Source organism: Leiobunum rupestre, chromosome 1, assembly GCF_980474605.1.
Source record: "Leiobunum rupestre chromosome 1, qqLeiRupe1.1.hap1, whole genome shotgun sequence".
NCBI classification, from domain to species: domain Eukaryota; kingdom Metazoa; phylum Arthropoda; class Arachnida; order Opiliones; family Sclerosomatidae; genus Leiobunum; species Leiobunum rupestre.
In genome coordinates, this window is record NC_143384.1 from 81,536,038 (window position 1) to 81,557,749 (window position 21,712).

Consider the following 21,712-nt stretch of genomic DNA (forward strand, 5'->3'; position numbering starts at 1 on the left):
TAGAGGAGCAACGGGCTCGGTATCTTCGTTCGCGCGCGAGGCTACGATTGTCGGAATGGGGGATTCTGCGAGAGGAAGAATTGGTTTGTTGTGTGGGAGAGGGTGAGGACCATCAAAACATTTAAAAAGTTGAGAAAACGTGGATAAGTTAAAGGGACCATCGTCACGGTTTAAACATTGCGCAGATTTATTTTTTAAATTTCGATGGATTCGCGTACATTAAAATGGGTTTTATGTAATTTTGGTTGAGCTAGTATGTCTATTGAGTCCCACCTGGGAGGACGTATATACGTCCTCCCAGGTCCCACCTAGCATTATGGCCAAAAACACGAAGGTGTTCGCTAGTTCGCTAAGGGGAGAATTATTGTTCGGGTTGTTTATATTTTTGTGTTCTTTAAGCCTTTGATGAAATGGGCGACGGCATTGCCCAATGTAATAATCACCACATTCACAGGAGATTTTATAAATAATGGCCTTGTCGAGGGGGCAGTTGGTTCTTTGTTATTACATAATAAAGCTGACAATTTGGGTGGTGGGAGATAAATACGATCGAGACCTACTGATTTAAGATTTTTGGCTAGTTTTTGAGAGAAGCCAGGATAAAAGGGGTTACATGCTGGGATGAAAGATTTTTTACGTTCTGAAACTACAGGAGCTAGAGTTGTTTGGAAACAGACGGTATTAGATAACTTTTTTGATATTTTCATTATTATGTGATATATTTGGGATTCCGAAAAAGAATGATTTAAAGCTGTGGATTTAAATAATTTTAATTCGGAGGAGAGGAAGGAAGAATTTGAGGAAATGGTGAAAGCGCGGTGAATTAATGTTGATAGAGCACTTATTTTTTGGGAAGGATGGTGGCATGATTTCGCATGTAAATAAGATAAGGCATTGCAAGGCTTACGATAAACTGATGTTGCCACTATATGTATAAAGCCCCTAAATAGTTTTTCGTCCCAAAGTTTTACCATTATACTGTCAGACTTGTAAAAATCCCTGAAGAAGGAGGAACAGTTCCTCCAAAACGTTGGATTTTTTAAATAAATAAATTGTTAATTTTAAAACCGTTTTAAGTATCTTTTCATTTAATGAAATAGAAGCAAGGCGCACCCTGGCAAGTTGAAAAAAAGAGGCAGGGCGCGCCCTGGCAAAATGGACAAACCAAGGCGGGGCGGCGCCCTGCCTTTGAAAAAAGCACCGGGGCGACGCCCTGGCCCGACTACACCACTGGTGAAGAGGGTCAGAAAGTTTTCGAGACGTCATTCGTCTGTCTCAGCAATCGGGAGTCTTCGCCACGCAGCCCCGGGCACACGGCCTGACATTGAATATGCCGTCAATCAAGCATCGCAAAAGATGGCCGATTCGAATGCGGTCAAGCGAATTTTCCTTCCCCAATTACGGGGAAATTTACCTAAATCCCAATTTTACCAAGACGCACTTTCAGGACATATTTCCCATTTACTGTTAATTTTCCCTTTTAACGTAAAGGTTGAAAAGTTATGTATAAAATATTAGTGGTGAGCATTGTTACTAAAAAAGGCTAGCATTTACAAAATTTACATATAGGAAATAAAAATTTTCATCTTTTATAAAAATAGAACTGGTGGTACTTTTTCCGGGCTTTCGCTTAAAGTTCTCCTAAAAAGGGGTCGAGGTATTTTATCTTGTTTCCTAAATAAATCCCACACTCTTACCTTGATAATAGGATAAGAAACGAGTAATTGTTCTGGAATAAACTTTTAGAACTCTGGTTATCACAAATTGTTTGGTATATTTACTTCTTAAATAATAAGAGCGTATAAAAATGAAACACATTGTAAATTTAGGTTTTATTTATCAAGTACAAAAAGGTAAAATTGTAATAAGTTCATAAAATCACTGTAAAACCTTTAAAAAATATATCACATTTTAATGCCTCATTGTAGTTTCCAATCAGACCATAAAACCCCATGCTAAATACTCAAAACATTTACCAGTATAAAAATATAGTATTTATATAATTAAAAAATCTCCAAAACCAGATTTCCATATATTCTAGATAAATACTTCCAAATGTAACATCAACAAGAAGCTCCAGGGTTATTATTTTTAAGTAGGTCAATAGTGAGTATACAAAACAGGAACAAAAACCTAAAATTAGAATGCAGTCCTACTTCCAAAATTGTTTAAAATTCATCGTGCGTTTTGTTTTCTGCCCCCAGGGCCCAAAATTCCGGAGGCTGCAATACCAAGAAAAACTGATATTGATTCAGAATATCCTCTTTCGAGAGTTTGTTATCTTGATCGCCATCAGCTACAGACATTAGCCTCCAGGCTTCGGCATCACTTCGATCGTAGGGTGGTAAAATCCACTCTTTCATTTCCTCTTTATTTAACGATCCATCTTTATTTTTATCAAGATAATTTGTGAACTGATTTTGTTGCGCAGGAGCCCACTGAGGATCATCTTTTTCTTGGCCAGCCATTTTCTTCATGTATTCCATATATTCTTCAAGAGACACATCGTTGTTTTTGTCTTTATCCATATCCTCGGTGGCTTCAGTCACCAAAAGCTCTTTCATTCTGTCAAATTCGTCTGGATGTAAAAATGCATGGAACTCTTCCTTATTTAGTTTATTGTCATTATCCAAATCTGCTAATTTCCAACGACGTTCGGCTCTAAGAAGCATCTCTTTTTGACTCATGCCACCAGCAAGAGGAGTTTCAGTAGATCCTGGAAATATATGAAACAAATGTACCGTAAAACGAAAGTATCATAGTAAACATCGTAAACAAAACCATCTTTTCTTTTCAGCTAAGATAAAAGGTTTAATTTTCTTGGCAAAGCTTTGACAGTGGTTTAAAAGACCATTGTACCAGACTTTCTAATTGAAAATTTAATTTAAATTGTTTTATATCATTACAATCATTTTGAATTTATCAGAGCTAAGGCAAACAGAGTATACTATAAATGAAAATACCCATAACCTCCTTAACCTAACCACAAAAAAATTGATTTTATATATAGCTCACCTTCTTCAGGGTAAGTCAAGGACTTGTACTTTTCCCAAGTTAAAGACCATTGTTCTTCGGGTTTATATCCATCCCAAGTTTCAACATTTTCTTTTACGTCGGGTTTATAATACGACCACTGTTGTTCTACATTGTCAAGCGTCATAGCTTCGTGAATTCCTTTAATCCAATCCCTAAGTTCTTCAATAGAAACAAATCCATCCTTGTCTCTATCAACGTATTCTTCAACCAGATGGGCCATTCGTCTCTTAATTTCTTCCGGTGGCGCTTGATTTATAAGTGATGGATCTTCCTCGACTTCATCTTTTTTACTATCTTTATCCGTACTCTCATCACACAATATATTGACGATAAGAAAAGATGCAAATATACAAATCAAGGCAATGCGCATTTTTTCTTAAGGACTAGCGACTATAGTTAAACTGAATTCTGTAATTAAAAAAAGGAATTATTTATTACCCTGTCAAAGAACAAGTAATAAAAAATTATAAAAAATTGCTGTGATTTGCCAAATAATATTTAATAGAATACTAGAAAATCATAATTAAGTTTTCAAAAATATCAGTTAAATCTTATTTTATTTTTCTTATACCCTCACCGTTTGAGATATTTTAATGTGCATACTACATAGCAATAGAGATATAATGAGACTAACAAAAAACCAGGGTTGGCGGATTTAATTAGTGATTAAATAATTTTTTTTTTAAAGTCATTGATTTAAACCACACAATGTATTTCAATGGGGGATTAAAAATTGGCAAAAGCTAGGTTCTTAAAAAAAATAAAATCAGTATTTAGAAAATCTGAGCAAACTAAAATATTAAATGGTTTTTTTTGTCCCTTGTTGTTTAAGAGCTAAGGCTAGGGCTAGGTAGCCTTAACAGCTCTTAGTTAATCAGTCAATTCAGGGAAGGTATAAGTGTAATGGAACTTAAATTTAATTAATATTTCATTTAATTCAAGATTAGCTAACTGATATAAGTAAAATATCCGTTATTTAAACAGTGAAAGAGCTATAAATTGTATGAAAATCATAAAATGAAATTAAATAAAAAATATTGATATTTTTAAAAAAACAAAGAATTTCTGTGACTTGGGATGGAGCATATTAGAAATTACAGATAATGTATACAGAAATGTTTGGGCCAAATTATCAACAAACACCTTGCTAAAGTAAACTATAAAATAGAGATTTCCTTCGTTTTTCCCCCGATATTATTTTGGTTATACGAATTAAGTTTCCTCTTGACTCGTTAGGCATTCCTTTTCAATCCTCACCAATTTCCTAATTTATACTAAATATTTATAGTGTCCCTGATATGTCCTCGATTTTTTACTAAACAAATTTCCAGGATTGTAAGACGTATGCTGTACAAATACTAATTTTTCACATACTCTTTTAATACATAATTTAAATATATCAAAATTAATATACCCCACCCCATAATGTAATTTTAATTGAAGTTATCACAATCTACTTTAAAATCCCTCACTCAATTTTTTTTAACACAAATACATTCTCCTTGAAAAAATTACCAATGTCAAGGGTGAAAAAACATATTTAAATGGGAAAATTAAAAAAAAGATAATCTTGACATGAATAGTTTCACAAAATTAGACTAAACAACAACTCATAAAAAAAAACTTTTGCACCTCGAATATTGCTGACCTGGCACTATCGCAAAAAGAAGAAAACGACCTTTTATTTCTGAGCGATCAAAAATCTTAAATTTTGGTAAAATGACTAAGTTTGAAAAAAATTACTATATAAAATACTAAAAGTTCTTACCAAAATCAGAATTTATTGAAAATGAGTTCAAGAATCGGAAAACAGCTCCACTACAAATAATTGACTTCCACGTCCCACCGCGCGGCAGCATAAAGCAGATCTTTGACTGTCTGAATCATGAACGAGAAAATCAAGGTGCCACATATTCCACAGGACCCGGAAATCACGATCTTCGTGCTAAAAAAAAATAGGACATGCGAGGGACCACGTGGCCTGAAAATATTTTCTAGACCGCTACCTGAGAGAAAAAGTCAAGTAAGTCGAGATACGTGACTATTGAAAGAAATTCAAAATAAGAATCCTTGAGTGTTTTTAAATTAAGATGACTCAATGAAAATTTTCAATATATATTTTCACTCTATTTTTATCAATTTTCATTATTAGATTATCATTATTATTATGCTAGATTTCAAACTTAAAACTGCCGTGGTTTTTCTCATATAGGGGTTTTCAGACTTGCTTGACTCTTGCTCTAAGGTAGCGCAGACAGTCAGGGTAGAGTTGCCAGAAAAAGTAAAAAGAGTACTAAACATTTCAATAATTTTTCTAGTGTTTTCTATATTAAAGCAATGTTTTAGAGTAGGTAAATGGCTCGTAAGTCTTAAATGGTAGGATGAACATATTGCGAGATATCAAAGAAGTTCGGGGGAAGGCCGTGGATGCTGTGGAAAAAAAAAACTCACACACAGAAAATCTTTACAAATTAGGTGGTTTTTTTTCGCTTGTCCGGGGACAAAAAGTGTAAACTTTTTACCCTAAGACGTTTTATTCGCCTGTTCTCGGGTTAAGATTTACCCTGTCCAGAATTTTGTTCGCTTGTTCCGGAGTATTAGGGTTACACTTTTTACTCCTCCTCGAAAGGAGGTGTAGAGGGAGTAATCTAGTTTTGTCGTCTGCTTAAATTTCATTGCACGAAAATATGACGGGAATCTTTTTGTAAATAACCTTTAACCTTTAACTACTCCCTTCCTACTCCAACTCGTTTTTTTCGTCAAGACAGAATTGAAGTAAAATGACGTCATATGGCTACACTTTTTACCCTTCTCAAAAAACCCAGAACAGGCGAAAAAAAAACCACCTATTGAAATCCATAGAGTGTTGTCGTCTGATACGATTTTGAAAACTTGTAACCAGGCTTGGAAATAAGCGGTGTTCACTGGGTCAAAGACCAGTTTATTAATTGCTCAGACCAGTTTTTTTATTCAAAAGCTAGGGGTTCACTGGTCCAGTGTCCAGTTTATTAATTCAAAATTATCTATCGTATTATTAACCAACTGGTCTACGTGACCACTTAAATAATTCAAGAGTTGGGAGTCACTGGCCAAATAGACCAGTTTAGAAATAAACCTTATTTCCAATCCTGCTTGTAAAGTCACAGCTGTAGTGCTAATAGTGGCCGCCATGACAGTTACCGTTTCTTATCAATAGGCAAATTACAATGGTGAGGTCGCAGGGTTTCAGACGACAACACTATTGCTACCCTCTTTGGTCGGTGGTTGAAAAATTGAGATGTGGTGTACAAGCAGGTGTTATTATATGGTCAAGCGTTGAGGGCTTAACTCATTTCGACCACGAATACTCAAATATTACTATAGGCTTTGAGCTTATGAAATATAGCGCCATCTGCCTTAATATCGTCAACTAAATATGTGAAGAAATAGCAGACGACTTTTTAATTTCTATGTTTTTCGGTGCAGAGATAATTTTGATTGGCTGGGAGTATTTGCGTACCAGACTGAGAAATAAGGAATTGTTTTAAACTGGACCCGTGGCCAGTAGTCTTAGCGCCTAGATAGTTTAAATAAAAAACTGGCCACTGGCCACTTACCATTTTTAACCTTCAAAATCAGGCTATCATAATTTATGGCCAAATTAGCTACTCTTGACAATATGTGCTAGGGCATAGGCTTAGTAGGTTAGTTTTTATGGGTATTTAAAAATTTTGGAGTGTTAAATAAAGAACTCTAAATCTTGAAGGGAAAAACTTTGAATTAATTAAGTGGTCACCAGGACCACTAACACCCCAGGCATTTAATTTTTAAACTGGAGATTGGCCTGTGATAGTGCCTTATTTCTCACACTGTTGCGTACTCCTGTAATTCCAAGCGTCCGGGAGACAGAGTTTGTGGATGGCCGTGTGAGGACGGTGGACGACCACCAATCCCCCAACGGGGTGCCTGGCCACACGTATACCCCCGTTGGCGTGGCCGTTAAACATATCTCACCCTAATCAGATGGATGAGCGGACTGAATTTAAGTGAATCGAATAAAAAATAATAATTTTGAACGAGCAAATAGCTTTCATATATTCAATTTAAAACTCGGTCGGTAGGCGGCGATACTTATGACAAAAATTTAAACTAGATTAGAAAGTTTTATCAACTTATGAAAATAGCGTTCCATGTAAATGCAAAATTCAATAGTTGCTGAAACTAGTTATTGAGCTACACGGCTTTATTTCGAAATGGAATGAATTTCATAGGTCTCCATGAAATCATCGTGTTTGAAAAACCTTCATTACAGAAAGTAAATATCCCTCTAGCGAGGTGCTGTCAAAGGTTACGTGAGACGGTGAGACTCGAGGTGAAGCCCGCTTCATAGTTTGTGTTGTTAATTTTTGCCTGTGAAGAATAGAAGGTGTCATTTTATTAAACAATTTTATACACTTATGATAGAATGAAGTATTTATCATGGTAAGAGGAAATCCATGTTGAAATTTCCATAAGTGTTTTGTGACACCATCGACAGTCAGCTAAAGCAGTGTAACGAAAATCTCCACAAAGGAGGACAACAAAAGGGAAAACTATTTGAGGTTTTCATCGTTGACGTCTCAAACTAATCACGCAGTTTTTTCTAAAATAAATGCGAGTGAGCATAGAAATAGCGGAACAAAAATACAGAAAACTAGGTTGACTGCATAACATTCGGAAGATTTATAATCGTTGTTGGTTGCTTTTTTGTGTTGGCTATAGGGTTATAGGAATATGATTATATCAGGCCCTTGTACTGATAAAAGAACGAGTACGCTCAGCTGGTAGCCCAGCAAGCCGGTAATCCGTGAAACGACGATTTAGTTGTACTTCTAGGCCTCTGCTTAAGGAGAAAATTATGATATGAAGTGCTACAATTGTTCCTGGTAAATATTATTAAAACTTTATATTGTGAATTTTTATTGAGGTACAAACGTTTTCATTATATTGCACATTAAGTTTATATACCAGTTTTGAAAGTGTATTGGTAAGCTAAGTTTTTTCTATGCATGTAAAGGAAAGGCCGCACCTAATAATCGTTCCTGGGTATCCTGACTGTCATTGACTCATTGGGGGCGTATTACTAAGGCCTTAACCGGCTTTTTAGATGCTATTAAGTGATCTATATTTATAGTTTTAAATGAATCAAGAAGGAAGGGCTTTTCTATACTATAGAGAGTGTAAATATTGTTTCATCTGATAGGGTTCTATTTAAGCAAATACAAAAATCAATTTGTTAGGTACACAGTGACAAAGGCAGACTGCAATCTGAATAAGTAATAAGTGAATCATAAATCTTATATAAGGTGTGAAAAACGTAACCACTTAAATATTCCTTCTTCACTAAGATATGTTACACTTTATAAATAAATAAGAATTGACTCTTTTGACATCTTTTATTTCATGCTGGGTTTTCAGTTAGGACGTTTTTAGTGTAGCCTAATATGCTACTATAGCCCCTGGTTATAATGGTTTTATAAAAGTAACATAGTCTTTTAAATTGAAAGGGCTGATGAGAAGTTTTACTAAAATGAATTACTATTAATTTTATTATTTTTTAGCTAACACGGTGAACAAAATCTTCCCTTTCACTGTCAATGTTTGTTGAAAATCTTTGGGGTAATAAATTGTGTCAGCCACGGAGATTTAATTGCTAAATATGGAGATTCACAGCTTCGGTGTAGAACCTATCACATGCCATGCTTTTAATAATGATCGAACACGTAAGTAAATTTCCTACAACTTTATTTTGAAATTAGTGTGCGCTAAGGGTATCTTTTAAAAATACAGTTAGATGACTGGAGTGTAAATAATTGGCAGTAATATTAAAATAAATTATGAAGTGCACCTAAAAGGTGCTATGTTATGCAGGGCTGGTACGGAACCTTTAAAACCCTTTTTTCCCCCTTCATTTTTAAGAGCTAGAGCTTTGTGAAGTGTTTACAGCTCTATTAAGTCACCTTATGCTGATGGAAACAGAAAAAAATGAGACTAGGACCCAAGTAATTAAAGAATCATGGAAAAATTAGATCAATTGTTATTTAAAGTGGTCTTTAAGATATAATTTATAAAAATGTAGGGCTTCCAGGGAAGCTTATTTCTTCAGGAATAAGTTTCCACTAGGAAAATGACTCTTCTAAAGAAGAGCTCCTCGTGGTGACTTTGTTAGTGGTTTTTATTTAGCATTCTTATTAGCTAAAATTAAATGTTAATGTTCGATATTTTTCGGTAGTGTTTACTAAATTTATTAGTTTCTACAAGTTGGTTTTTATAAATTCCTCCCTGTTAATATTAGGTGTGAATAGAACGGCCCACGTAATATAAAATGTTGCTCTTACATCACAAGACTGCTTACAGTATATTCTTTGTGTGCTCAATTGGCATGTGCATTAGAAAATCAAATTCTTCGTAACTTTAGCACCAGCTCTTACACTTGTAAAATGAAGAGACAGAATTGTAAGAGGTACATTAAAACAACAATACACCATAGGTTTGGCGATAAGTCAGTTTCTTCTGTTTGTAAATCATTTTGCTTTTTCCATTTTACTGGTAACCATTAGAAAGAATAGTTCATTTTTATTAAATTATACTAAATTTAAATTTTTGATAAAATAACTAAGGTAATTACATTTAAAGGCCCTTTTTATTCCCAATGAAATTTGATTTCAAAAATGCCACAACTGTTGTTGCACTGAAATGTACCATTGGTTACTGATTTATAATATTTTATTGCTCAATACACTTTGTTACGCCTATTGGTTTCCTAATCCCTCTGTGGGGATTTTAAGCTTAGCATGCAGTTAAGATGCATCAAAGATAATATAGAACTCCGTACCATAAATTCGAATTCAGAGAGCTTTCCGATTGAGTAATGAAATGATTACCGACTTCTGGCATGTGACCTCCAAAAAATCGAGCTCAATCAGTTGCTGTAGGGTGCTATCTATAGTTTGTTACCATGGTAACTAGGGAGCTAATTTTTTCTCCACCAAAAATTAAAATGTTTTTAAGTGCAAGTTTAATGGTTTTGGAGGTCCCTATGTAAGATATCAGTAGGTGGGATTTTTATATACACCCACCGTGATTATATATTGGGGTTGGGAAGCACCGCGTGCCCCCAGCACGAGATGGAAGCAAATGTGCAGTGCCATTTGGCTCCATTAGAGTAATTTCATGTCAAAGCTTTGACTATGGCCGCCATTTTGCGCAGGTTTTTTTCTCTATGCGAAAAAGCATAGATGACGTTGTGTCACCTGAAACTGAAATTACTTATTAATTGTTCAAAGAACCTATATTATTGAGTTAATATGTACTTTTTATGTGTAGTTCACGAAAGTGTATTAATATTTGGGGTTAAATTGGTAAAAACTAAAATAGGTGGATACATATGTGCACAATACCCTGGGTAATTTCGTTTGATTAAGCACAAGCCGTGATTGTGAATACAGGATACAAGGCCTGTATTGTTTTTGGGTGCATATTATGGTGTTGTTGGCAGTGAGTCACCAAGTGTATTAGGTCCTACATGTGGAGTACAGGGCATGCATCTTATGAAATTGAATTGGTATAATAAGGAAAGCTTCTTTTGGGTTTTCTTTGAAGCCAATTATTGCTTGGGTAATAGCGTAACTGATTAGTGTTAGTAATTTTAAGAGGGAAAATAAACATGGGTACAGCCAACGATATTCCAACTAAGGGTGTGCACACTTCACTTAAGTAAATTGATACCAGATTTAATTGGAGCCTTTAAGAGTTTTATCTAAATCTTCTTCCCATTAATAGTTAAGTGGGCAAAGCCAGACCATATATCGGAGAAATGGTATCATATGGCTTCTGACTTAATCTGAGGGTGTGGGTTTGAATCCCACTTCTGACACCATTTTATATATTGTAAATTATTGAGAGACAAGCTGATAACATCTTAAAAAATCGAGGATTACAGTTAAAACAGGAAACATCCAAAAGGGTGCTAAAAGCGATAAGATTTCATCTATTAGGCTGTGTTTTTTAAAGATAACATTGCAAACTATAAAACCAGAATAAAAAAACGTAGTACACAACAATTAGAACACCAAGCTTTATAGAAGTAAATTACTTATTATCAATCGCACAGACATAATTAATATTTTTGTTAAATTTAAATTTTCTTATCATGGGAATATTTTATAATTTTTTTTAGAAGTGGCATTTTCTCCCAACAACAATGAAGTTCACATTTATCGTAAGGATGGTGACAAATGGACTAAATCTGACACTTTATCGCAACATGATTTACGGGTAACCAGCATTGATTGGGCTCCCAGCACAAATAGGATAGTTACATGTTCTGCAGTAAGTTATTTTCATTTCTTTTCTTTAATAGTAAGTGGTAATTTTAAACCAAGGCAATAAGTTTTCCAGATCATAGGCCATTTAAAGTGTTACCTGCAGGCATGGATTAAACAGAGCCTAGGCTCAGCCATTTACAAGACCTTCGGCCCCAGAGTGGAGCTGACAATTTTTAAACTTTCAGCCAGAGGGAGTTTTTAAACCCTAGTTCAATCCTTTTAGGGCCCAATAGCAAACAGAGCTTCAGCAGAGGTCAATTCCTTTTGGAAGACTGTTGGCCTCGGTGCTGAGCTGAACATTTGCTCGTGGATCCTTGCCTGCACGTTAAATTTTTTTTTTTTGGTATTGATGTGTTATAAATTATAACACTCTTTGTCATTTTTAAAGAGGTTTTCGATTTTAGACATTTAGTTAATATTATGTTCTAATTTTTGCAATGATTTTAAAATTGTGGAATCTTTCATTTCAGGACCGCAATGCTTATGTTTGGGCATTTGTTAATGGAAAATGGAAACCCAGCACTGTATTACTAAGAATAAACAGAGCGGCAACCTGTGTTAGGTGGTCCCCTCAAGGTATATGCTTCAAGATTAATAATTATAGTCACCATAACATTCAATATAAAAATTATATATAATGCTATGGGCAAAAAGGTTGTAAAAAAGGAAGATGCACGAGTCACCTAGTGGTAGTGAATAAATGAATTTCATTGAAATTAGTTATAGCATAAGTGTATAATATTGTTACTTAAGTGTGACACTTCCTATTCTTCACATGCAAAATTTTTATTGAGAGCTATTCACAAGAAAGACTTCATAACCGGTTTTGCGGCCGCTTTCTAATGCGTCACACGTAGCCTTTGACAGTGCCACTCTAGGGTGGTTTTAGAGGGTTAACTAATTTTTGTTCCTTATTTGTTTCAAGTGTAATTTCAGGCATATAGGCTGCACAGATCCAATTCCTAATATGGCCCCGCTAGTTTTTTAGATTGAGTTTTTGCTTAAACATATGTATAATGTTTAACTTAGAATTAGACTCTTTTATAAGTATAAGCAAAAGCGTATAATATACCTCTTATAAGAAAAGTTGTCATCTTCCTATCTTGCTATTGTTATTTGCGGGTACGTGAATGTTTAAGTAAACATGTACATTCTCAGTTTGCCGCTGATTTTTTTAAATGTTGCTTGGAACCAAACATAGTGCAGGGGAAAAGTCATAATATAATGAGTTTCTGAAACTAATACATCTTGAAAATTATTCATTAATTAGTACATATAAGTTTCACATATTACATGGTTAGAGAAAGAAATATGCGCTGTAAATTTTGTGCCATGATGTGGCTTGGCCTAGATATATACATCACTCTTACAAGGTATATTATAAACTTGGCATCGGTAGCATGATACTTCTTGTATTTACAGTAATTTTGCCTTAAAACGTTTTTGCTTATCTCTACTTGATAATTATATAAAAAATAATTTATATCTTTTAACAGAGAACAAGTTTGCTGTGGGCTGCGGGGCTAGGTTAATTTCGGTTTGCTATTGTGAAGAAGAAAATGATTGGTGGGTTAGTAAACACATTAAGAAACCCATCAGGTCTACAGTTACAAGGTAATATATATATTTTCAATATATTTGTTAACAATGGTTATAAAAAATGTAAAGTTATCTAATTATTTCAATATTAAGGATATTATGATATTTAATAGGATTATAACCATTATTATAACTGTTGCACCCCCCCCCCCCCCATTAAATGCTGATCAGGGGTATTAAGGATTTTAAATGTCAAGAAATGCTATTTTGTTCATATTTGGACAAACCACACAACAATCTGATATGTGTTCATAGACTAAAAAGTAAAATTTAGAATTACCTCCAAGTGTTAAAGGGAATATAAGGTCTAGTATATAGTATAGTCATCCTCGAAACATATTGTCCACTCCATCCTAACTAAGGCTTTGGAAATTTTCAGTTCTGCTTAGTCGTTTGTTTGTTACCTAGGTATTTCCTAAAATTGTTTGTGGTCATTCGTAAAGAACGCATTTTAAGTGATATTCCCTTTAAAAGAACATATTCCAAATTCCATATAAAAAAATGATTTAGTGTATGTAATTTAAGTACTTAATTTTATTTCAGTATTGATTGGCATCCAAACAATGTGCTGTTAGTTTGTGGCTCAACAGATTTCAAAACTAGGTAAATTTAGTAATTTTTTAATTTCAACTCCAAAGCACCTCGACCTACCATTCCACTCTGTAAAACAATTTCTTGTGACAAATTTTACAGGCCTACTTAAACATCTGAGATAATTATCCTTAAATTTTTTCAAAATATTTCACTTAGGGGTATTTTATATTTGAACTCTAAAATGCTTATTAAAAATCCATCTGAAATATCCTTAAATCAGTGCTTGATAAAAATGTTTACTACATTCATTTTAAAATGTCTATTTCCAGGATATATTCAGCCTATGTAAAAGAAATTGATTCTAAGCCTGATCCAACTCCATGGGGTACAAAAATGCCTTTAGGAAATCTTATGGCGGAACTATCTAGTGGAGGTGGTAAGTTTCACCACTAACATATTGTAATTTATTTTTTAAAATTGATCAGATATTAACATCTTGGAGATCGTTAGCATAAGCATTGGTGTTAGGCGTATTGCATAAATTTTTCAATTTTGAAAGCCATTGATCTTGGTTTCATTTATGAGGATGCCACTGTTTTAAATTTGTAAGGATAGAATAGTAGTAATGGTTTGTAGGTTTGTGCGCAGAATATTTTCTAGCGTAGGCTATAACTGATCTCTTAATTTAGAATTTGTTGATGAATCGTGTCAATCAAACATTTGTACAATACATGTTCGTTTTTCTGTAGGTGGCTGGGTCCATAATGTAAAGTTTTCACCAGATGGGAATAAAGTTGCATGGGTTAGCCATGATAGTAGTATATCAGTTTCTGATTCCAGTAATAGTAGCAAGTAAGTTTGATACTTTTTTAATTTAAAGAGCACCATTATACTATTACCAGCAGGAATTCATACCGGTCTGCTTGTAATGCTTTTCTGACCCTCCAATATGCCCTTACCAAAAATAAGTTGGATTTTAGTTTGTCTACACATTTTAGTTGATATTAACTTGGTTTTAAGTAGGCTCAAGTTGTCATTATATTTCAATAAATTAGTTAAAGGAGTAATAAGTTGGCAGGAAAATTTTTCTTTTTAATTAGTAGGTTTAGTCAGAAAATTATATAATAATGTTTTAATTCAGGATAAAAAAGCTGTACACTTATTGGGCCCTGATACGCGATACAAAAGATACTATAATGCTCGAAACAAAAGAAACTATTTACAGTAATATTAATTGATACAATGATAGTGCCCGAAAAACAAAAATAAAAAAACAGAATTTCACAAAAAAAGATACATATGAAGCGACAGTAATAAAATTTAAAAAAAAGCTAATTGTAAGTAATGCTGAAATGAACAACAGTTCAGCCCCAGTTTTTATATGTATCTAATCGACACTTGAATGCTGATGCGGAGGATTTGGTCTTAACGGCAGCCGGGAGATAATTCCAAAATTTAACAACCTGTTGGGTGAAGAAAACCCGCCTAGCTACCCCGTTGCACCACTTTTTACGGATTGTGGGAGCCTTTCGGCCCTCCCACTTGATGTCGAAGAAGTCAACTGCAGTAACATCATAAATGATTTTGAAGGTGTCAACTAAGTCAGCGCAAAGACGTCTGTTATTAAGGGACAGAAGACCCAACCTTTTTAACCTTTCATCATATGGTAAGGTTCTGAACCCTGAAACTAGCTTCGTGGCCTTTCTTTTCACCCTTTCCAGCTTCTCAATGTCTTTGACCAGGTGGGGGGACCAAATGCTGGAACAGTAGTCTAAGTGAGGGCGAATGTAGACACTGTACAGGATTTTGAAAGATTTGACACTAAAATGAGAGAATGATCTCTGCAGCATATACAAAGCCCTTGTACCGCGCGCGGAAGCGGCTTTGCTATGGGTATCCCCTAACATAAGTTTAAATTGAATATGGGTCTAAAATTGGGGGCATGTCAGGGAATTTAATTTTGGTTACCAATAGGAAACCTTAAAAAATAGGTCAGGGAAAATCTATGAAGTCACAGAATTTGAATAAAAAACTGGCAACCCTGTGTAAGTGATTTTTCAAACATACAACCTAGGGCAATATTAAAAACATAAATCTAATTATTCATTTTAAAAAATGTAGCAAAAAAAGTTTTTTGCTGATTAAATTGATCTTTAATAATGTATTAACAGGATGTAATCCTGTGCACTATCTTGTTAGAAGCAACATACAGAGTACTGATGGAATTTAACTATGTATTTAGATAGAAGTTATCTCAACTAGAAATATATCAATTTGAGTGAACAATATTTTTTGAGGAATACACATTTGTGCTAGGTAGTCTAGACCATTTTTGGTAAATTAAAAGATCACAGGTTTACGTAAAAATTTATTTTTGCTTGGTAACTTATATCGAAATTAACTAGTCTAATTTTACCTTTTTTAAGTCTAATCTAAAAATAAATTTTCTTTATTACAGTGTGGTTACGTATAAAACTTCATTTTTACCTTTCCTAACATGTGTATGGGCTTCTGAAACAAGGATTGTGGTTGCTGGCTATGACTGCTGCCCTATGCTCTTTGATTACGAAGAAAAAACTGGGGAATTAACATTTGTAGATAAGTTAGACAAATCACAGAAAAGAGAAGTAGATGGTTTTAGGTAAGAAACGTTTCTGCTACAAATTGTATATATCTAGACTTCATTATTTTTAGTCCATTGCTAAAGTAAAAAATTGAAAAGACTGAAATAAAGAGGGGTGCCAGGAGAGTGCAAATTTTCAATTTAAAATCCTTGTTATGAAGATAACGGTCACATTGTTTATAGTATTTATTTTTTGACATTTTAATATATTTTGAGGGACATTTTGATGGTTGAGATTGTCTTTTCCTTATTAAAAATTGTATCTTATCTCCAGGGGCCTCTTAGCGTAATATAACATGCTTTCATTCAAAGAACAACTTGCTGTAGATTTGGCGAAGCGTGAACTGTCCTATACTGCTTTTAATTTAAATCCCCGGCACAAGAGCGAAGAGTACATGTGGCACCATTAGGTGCCAACAATTTGTTAAATTTGAGGGGGATTTTGTCTTAGAAACGCACATTAGAATATTATGTCCTAGCTAGATCCTATAACAAAGAATTCTGATTTTATTAAATTATTTTTGGGCCAATTAATTTTACCCCTAACAAAATCTGTAGCTTGGGTGGATTTGACCTGGAAACTACCTTACCCCATACAACCGCTGTATTATTAAGGGTAGACAAGGTTTTGTTGAAAAACATTTTTGTTACTTTTATGCTTTCATGTTATTTTAATTCGACTAATTATATATTTTTTTTTGGAATTAGTGCTATGAGAATGTTTAGAGACATGGATAAGAAAGCAACTGTAGAAAATAGCGGTGATACGCTTCTTGACACAGTCCATCAAAATGCAATCACGTTACTTACAGTTATAGCAGGAAGTAAAAATGGAGCCACAAAATTTTGTACCACTGGAATGGATGGAAAACTAGTAATATGGGATACTAAGGTAGTATTTCCTTTCTCTTTTGGCTAGATCTTTTGTTAATAAATTGAAGGAGAAAAAATATTAAAATAAGTCTGATAAATCATCCACTACTCAAACAACACTTAGAATTTATTTGTCTAGGTTGCCAATTAGCATTTTCAGTTTCCAAGTATAATCAAGATGAGAAGTTCGTAAACTGCTGGATTTTCGTTGTCTAAGCAGGCAATAAATCAAGTGTCTGTCCAGCAGTTTGAGTTTCTTGTATTGGCTGCTACGTGTTAACTGCAATTGCTAATTGGGCATCTTTCAAAATGTCTTTACACGCCTATCAGAAGTTAATGAAACATTTATCGTAAAGATTAAAAAAATTTATACAGCATTTTCCCTAATGTGGATTGTTAGGGTATGGTTTTAGTACGCAGGTGTCGTTTTACCCCACTCTTTATCTGGAACGACATCTTGGTATTTGAGATAAAGGCTTGTCTTTGGTGGTCAAAGTTTAGCTGCTGTTGCACCATTGTCATCTCATCTTTCAAGGTTTAGCTAGAAGGGTGGGGGGAGAGAACACCAAGAAATTGTGGTATGCTTAGTTTGCGTGTTATATTAAAGTTATTGCTATACGATAACTTCATGTTCTTAACTTCTGCGCTTATTGTCAACTAAATGCTCAGCATATGCAAAAAAATTTGGCCTAGTGTTAGGTTAGTTACCTAGTCATCCAAAGTGATTCTCTAAATATCATGGTACACTCGCTCTTTATATTTCTGGAATCTGTTGAGGTTGAGTGGTCAACGTGGTCATAGTATTTAACATTAGTTGATATGAATTAACAAAGTCTGTTCTAAGGTCTCTCTTTTTCTATTGGTGAGAGTTACCCATGTTTAGAATATCTTAAAATTATTTTAGTTATAAGACTTGACTTCACAGGTGTTATACTTTATTAAAACTGTATTATGGTAATGCCCTTGTTATTAGAGATGACTATGAATATATCCAATTCTTCGAAAAAACGACTTTATTCGAGAGCGTGGTCAATCTATTAATAGCGAGCTAAAATTCAAAATAGCTTCTTAGTGGACCTTAACCTAAATTATATGTCCCATTGTAAAATTATTGTTAAAAATTACTATAATATAAGTTATTGTAAAATTTACAAACAAGCTAATCAACGCGAGGGATACTTGTTGGGTCCAAATGTAGTTTAAGTATCTTATTTTGATTTCCATGCTAGCGACATCTGTTGAAAAAAGAGCTACTAAACACTAAGCCGACACTTTCTTTAAATTGTATATGATGATTGGCCAATCTCTGCTTTTACATAACACATCAATTGAGATGCAGAATTTTCAACTTAAAATATTAAGCTTTGGAATTCTGCAGGGTGGGTTGTCATTTTTACGTAAATTTTAAAATATTGAACACTACACTCCCGATTCCTTTTGTATGAAATATCACTTTTCTAGATGGTTTAGGGAGGGCAACTGAAGAAATTTTATCATGGTAGAAATTTTGTTGAGCACGGTAGAATAGAAATCCGATTGAAATCAATATATCCATTTAAATCGGATTACTTTTTACTTCATTGATTTTTTTCACTTTTTTTGTAGCAAATAAAACCTGTAGGTAAACTGAAATTTATTATAATCTTAAATTTAATAGGGTTTGCCCTGAATTGGTGTTGTTACAAAAACTAGATTTTTGTACATTTTCATAAATACATTGAAGCATAATAGGCAATTTAAATCAAATTATATCAATAAAATTGGTATTCAACCTTGTTCTTATCCATTTCATGTCAAATTCATGAGTTATAATGATTTTGAAATTCGCAAGACTTAAGATTGTGCATTTTGAAAGTTAAGTCTAGGTGTGCCATAATATATGTATACAGAATTAAACGGAAGTTTACAATAACTTATAAGCAAAAAATTTAATGTTATAATAATCAGCTAGGCTACTATAGCTACGGAATTGTACAGAGTGGTTGGGTCATGCTTAAAATGTTGAAGTAGCTTGTGATTCTGTTGCTGGGCATTCTGAAGAATTGGAAAGTTTTTCCGTGATTTAGAATTATGAGTTACACTACATTCCCTACTGTAGTGCGCTGATACGAAATATCTAAATTTTACCAGAATTATATTGTCTTTAACATAAAAGGTTTAGTTAAAACTAAGAGACTATTTTTGGTAAGCTTACATTTTAATGGTTTTTTAAGTGATATGGAAGAGCACCCAACCCTTTAAAATACTTGGTAGTGGGATTGTTTCGTATGATTTAGTGGTGAAGTCAATTCTTTTCATTAGGCCCTGTGTGAAGTGATTTTGAGGACACATATTGGTGGACTTCCTATAAAGGCTCCGGAGACCAATATTACATAAACAATGGATTGCAGGCTTTATGGTATCATGTGTTACAGGGATTAAGTACACTTATAGGACCAGTCAACACTAACAAACTTTCACATAACTGATATATATCTATAATGTCAGCTTTTGCTTTTAAGTATTTGGTACTCGGTATTTTTTATATTACACATATTCATTTGTTAATTTCTTGTATGTAATATTCAGAAGTCAATAAATTAGTTTTAAATTCTACCTAGACTTACTCTATTTTTGATGTAGAAAAATCTTTTATAGGTTGCAATATTTTGTAGAAATCAAAGGGTGGCAGAAGTTAATTTGATATAACATATTTCTCATTTAAATTTGGATTCCCAAGCACTTCAGCTATGTACGACAAATAAAAAAAATTGAAAACTTATGTAAAGTACTTTAATTTGAGATTTGTCTCGTACTTAATTTAAAATATTACTTTTATTAAAAGTATGTTTTAGGGGGTCAAGACTATTTTCAACACCTTGGGTAGATAACGATTAAAATCAATATTTTTGCAATGTACAGACCTAGGAAGCAAAATTCTAAATTTTTTAATGAGGTATTTGTATGTTTAAGAATGAGAGATTTTTAACATTAATTCTACATGTACTTCAACTTAGCTAATCATATACAGTAGTAAATTCAACAAAAGTTATCATTCCGATAGTTAGTCTGTCAAAATCATTGTAGTCCTATAACAGTGGGTCCATTCTCTTCAAAATAGTCATACTACAGCAAGGGAATACGGACAATATCTCCTCCAAACAATCCCTCTTAAATTTGACTTACCATACAAAATCCCAGCCAAATGGAGCATCATTTTTTGTTTTCAGTAGGTACGCTGGGACTAGTTTTGATGTCATTAGATACTATCCCATTAGTGTTGTGAATATGCGGCACCATTAGATGCCAGCACTTGGTTAAATTTGAGGGGGGGGGGGTTTGGTCTTAGAAATGCATATTAGGGGATAATGTCCTAGATCCTATAACAAAATTCAAAGAATTATCTGATGTTTAATTATTTTTGGGCCAATTAACATTTCCCCATGCAAAATCTGTAGCTTGGGTGGATAACATCTGTCTTATTCAGTGCAGACAAGGTTGGTGCCAGACTTTTGTGCCCCAGGCAAGGCAAGATAACTGCTTTCATTCTCGAAAACTTGTTAAATTTGGTTTTTATACTGTTATAACAATTACCAATGAGGGAAAGTTTTTATTCTGAATATGCGGAAGATGGTGTTACACAGCATTAGGGAGCTTTCACAATTAAGCATGTTGCATGCTCGGTGTCACATGTTAATTGGAATGTGCCACTGATCATATATCGCAAGATGTTGTAAAATAGAAGCTGAACAGCGCCCTAGCGCCATCTACAGCATAAGCAGAGTAAGAATCTTCATTATAGTTTTCTTTTTCTCGACATACTTTAATTTACAGCTTTGAGATCTGAACCAAAAACTACCACCTACGTGCTTAATGATAGCGCCAGTCTTGGTTGTAGAACCGCAATGTTAATTACATAAGATTTTTGTTTACAGGCACTTGAAGATTCACTCTCCGGGTTAAGAATTGTGTGACAATAGTACATTTTAAGAAGTAAAGAACAAAACGGTTCGGTGTTATATAGAAGACAGAAGGCCAGAAGTTGGGGTGTGTTGAAAGCTCCTTTTATGAGTGTGAATAGTAATTGTTACCAAGTTATTGACACTAAAAATACTAAAAAAATTCAAGACAAAACTAATGCCAGATTGAATGGCTAATTTCAAATGAAACACTTAATACCTTTTTATAATTTGGTGCTCCAGTTCTGTAATTAAGCGAATAATATAAACTGGATTAGATGACAATTTATTTGCAATTTGTAAATCATGTTAGTTTTCCTAGATTTTTTGATATTTAAGTATATATCTGAAAACAATGTGAATTTTGCTTGAAAATTAAAATTATTTTCAGCTTAATTGTAGTTTAATAAATTGTTTCATTTTTTTATAAATTTCATTTAATTTATGTTTTGTAGTTATTTTAATTATAAATCTGATGTTAGTTTTAATAAACTAGGCTTCCAAATACAATTGTTAATAATTTTTACACCATAAATATAATTTTGCTCTAATAAAGGAATTTCATCCTTAATAACCAGTTCAATCAAATTTAGATAAACTTTTAACTACTATTTTGTGTTTTTTTTGTTTCAATTTTAAATTTAGCACTGGTGTAGGTATGAAAAAAAACAAGCTCAAATAAATTTTCAAAGATTCTTTACTGTATCGCTAATTTAGTGTAGAGGAAATTATTTTAGGTCCATGGACATTAGCTTGAAATATTT

The 21,712-nt window shown here is 33.6% G+C and overlaps 2 protein-coding genes across 5 annotated transcripts; one reads left to right on the plus strand and one right to left on the minus strand.

Moving 5' to 3' along the window:
- Positions 1-1,817: 1,817 nt before the first annotated feature.
- Positions 1,818-4,971, minus strand: LOC149967493 (calumenin-B-like). Of its 2 annotated transcripts, none has more exons than XM_090154481.1 (3): positions 4,805-4,971; positions 3,016-3,444; positions 1,818-2,716 (listed from the first exon to the last, which is right to left on the minus strand). In XM_090154481.1, the coding sequence occupies exons 2-3, from the start codon at positions 3,404-3,406 to the stop codon at positions 2,169-2,171; spliced, it is 939 nt and encodes a 312-aa protein (XP_090010607.1). In that variant the 5' UTR covers positions 3,407-3,444; positions 4,805-4,971; the 3' UTR covers positions 1,818-2,168. The 2 variants fall into 2 exon arrangements, with proteins under 2 accessions (XP_090010607.1, XP_090010615.1); XM_090154489.1 differs by lacking the exon at positions 4,805-4,971 and adding an exon at positions 3,614-3,655.
- A 2,789-nt stretch (positions 4,972-7,760) lies between these two features.
- Positions 7,761-21,285, plus strand: Arpc1 (Actin-related protein 2/3 complex, subunit 1A). 3 transcript variants are annotated; one of them, XM_090154501.1, is made up of 11 exons: positions 7,761-7,940; positions 8,616-8,777; positions 11,234-11,385; positions 11,852-11,957; positions 12,878-12,995; positions 13,524-13,583; positions 13,844-13,950; positions 14,264-14,366; positions 15,973-16,155; positions 16,846-17,029; positions 19,312-19,605. In XM_090154501.1, the coding sequence occupies exons 2-11, from the start codon at positions 8,714-8,716 to the stop codon at positions 19,384-19,386; spliced, it is 1,152 nt and encodes a 383-aa protein (XP_090010627.1). In that variant the 5' UTR covers positions 7,761-7,940; positions 8,616-8,713; the 3' UTR covers positions 19,387-19,605. The 3 variants fall into 3 exon arrangements, with proteins under 3 accessions (XP_090010627.1, XP_090010644.1, XP_090010635.1); XM_090154518.1 differs by lacking the exon at positions 19,312-19,605 and adding an exon at positions 20,925-21,285 and having other exon boundaries at positions 7,767-7,940; XM_090154509.1 differs by lacking the exon at positions 7,761-7,940 and adding an exon at positions 8,308-8,330.
- Positions 21,286-21,712: the final 427 nt, after the last annotated feature.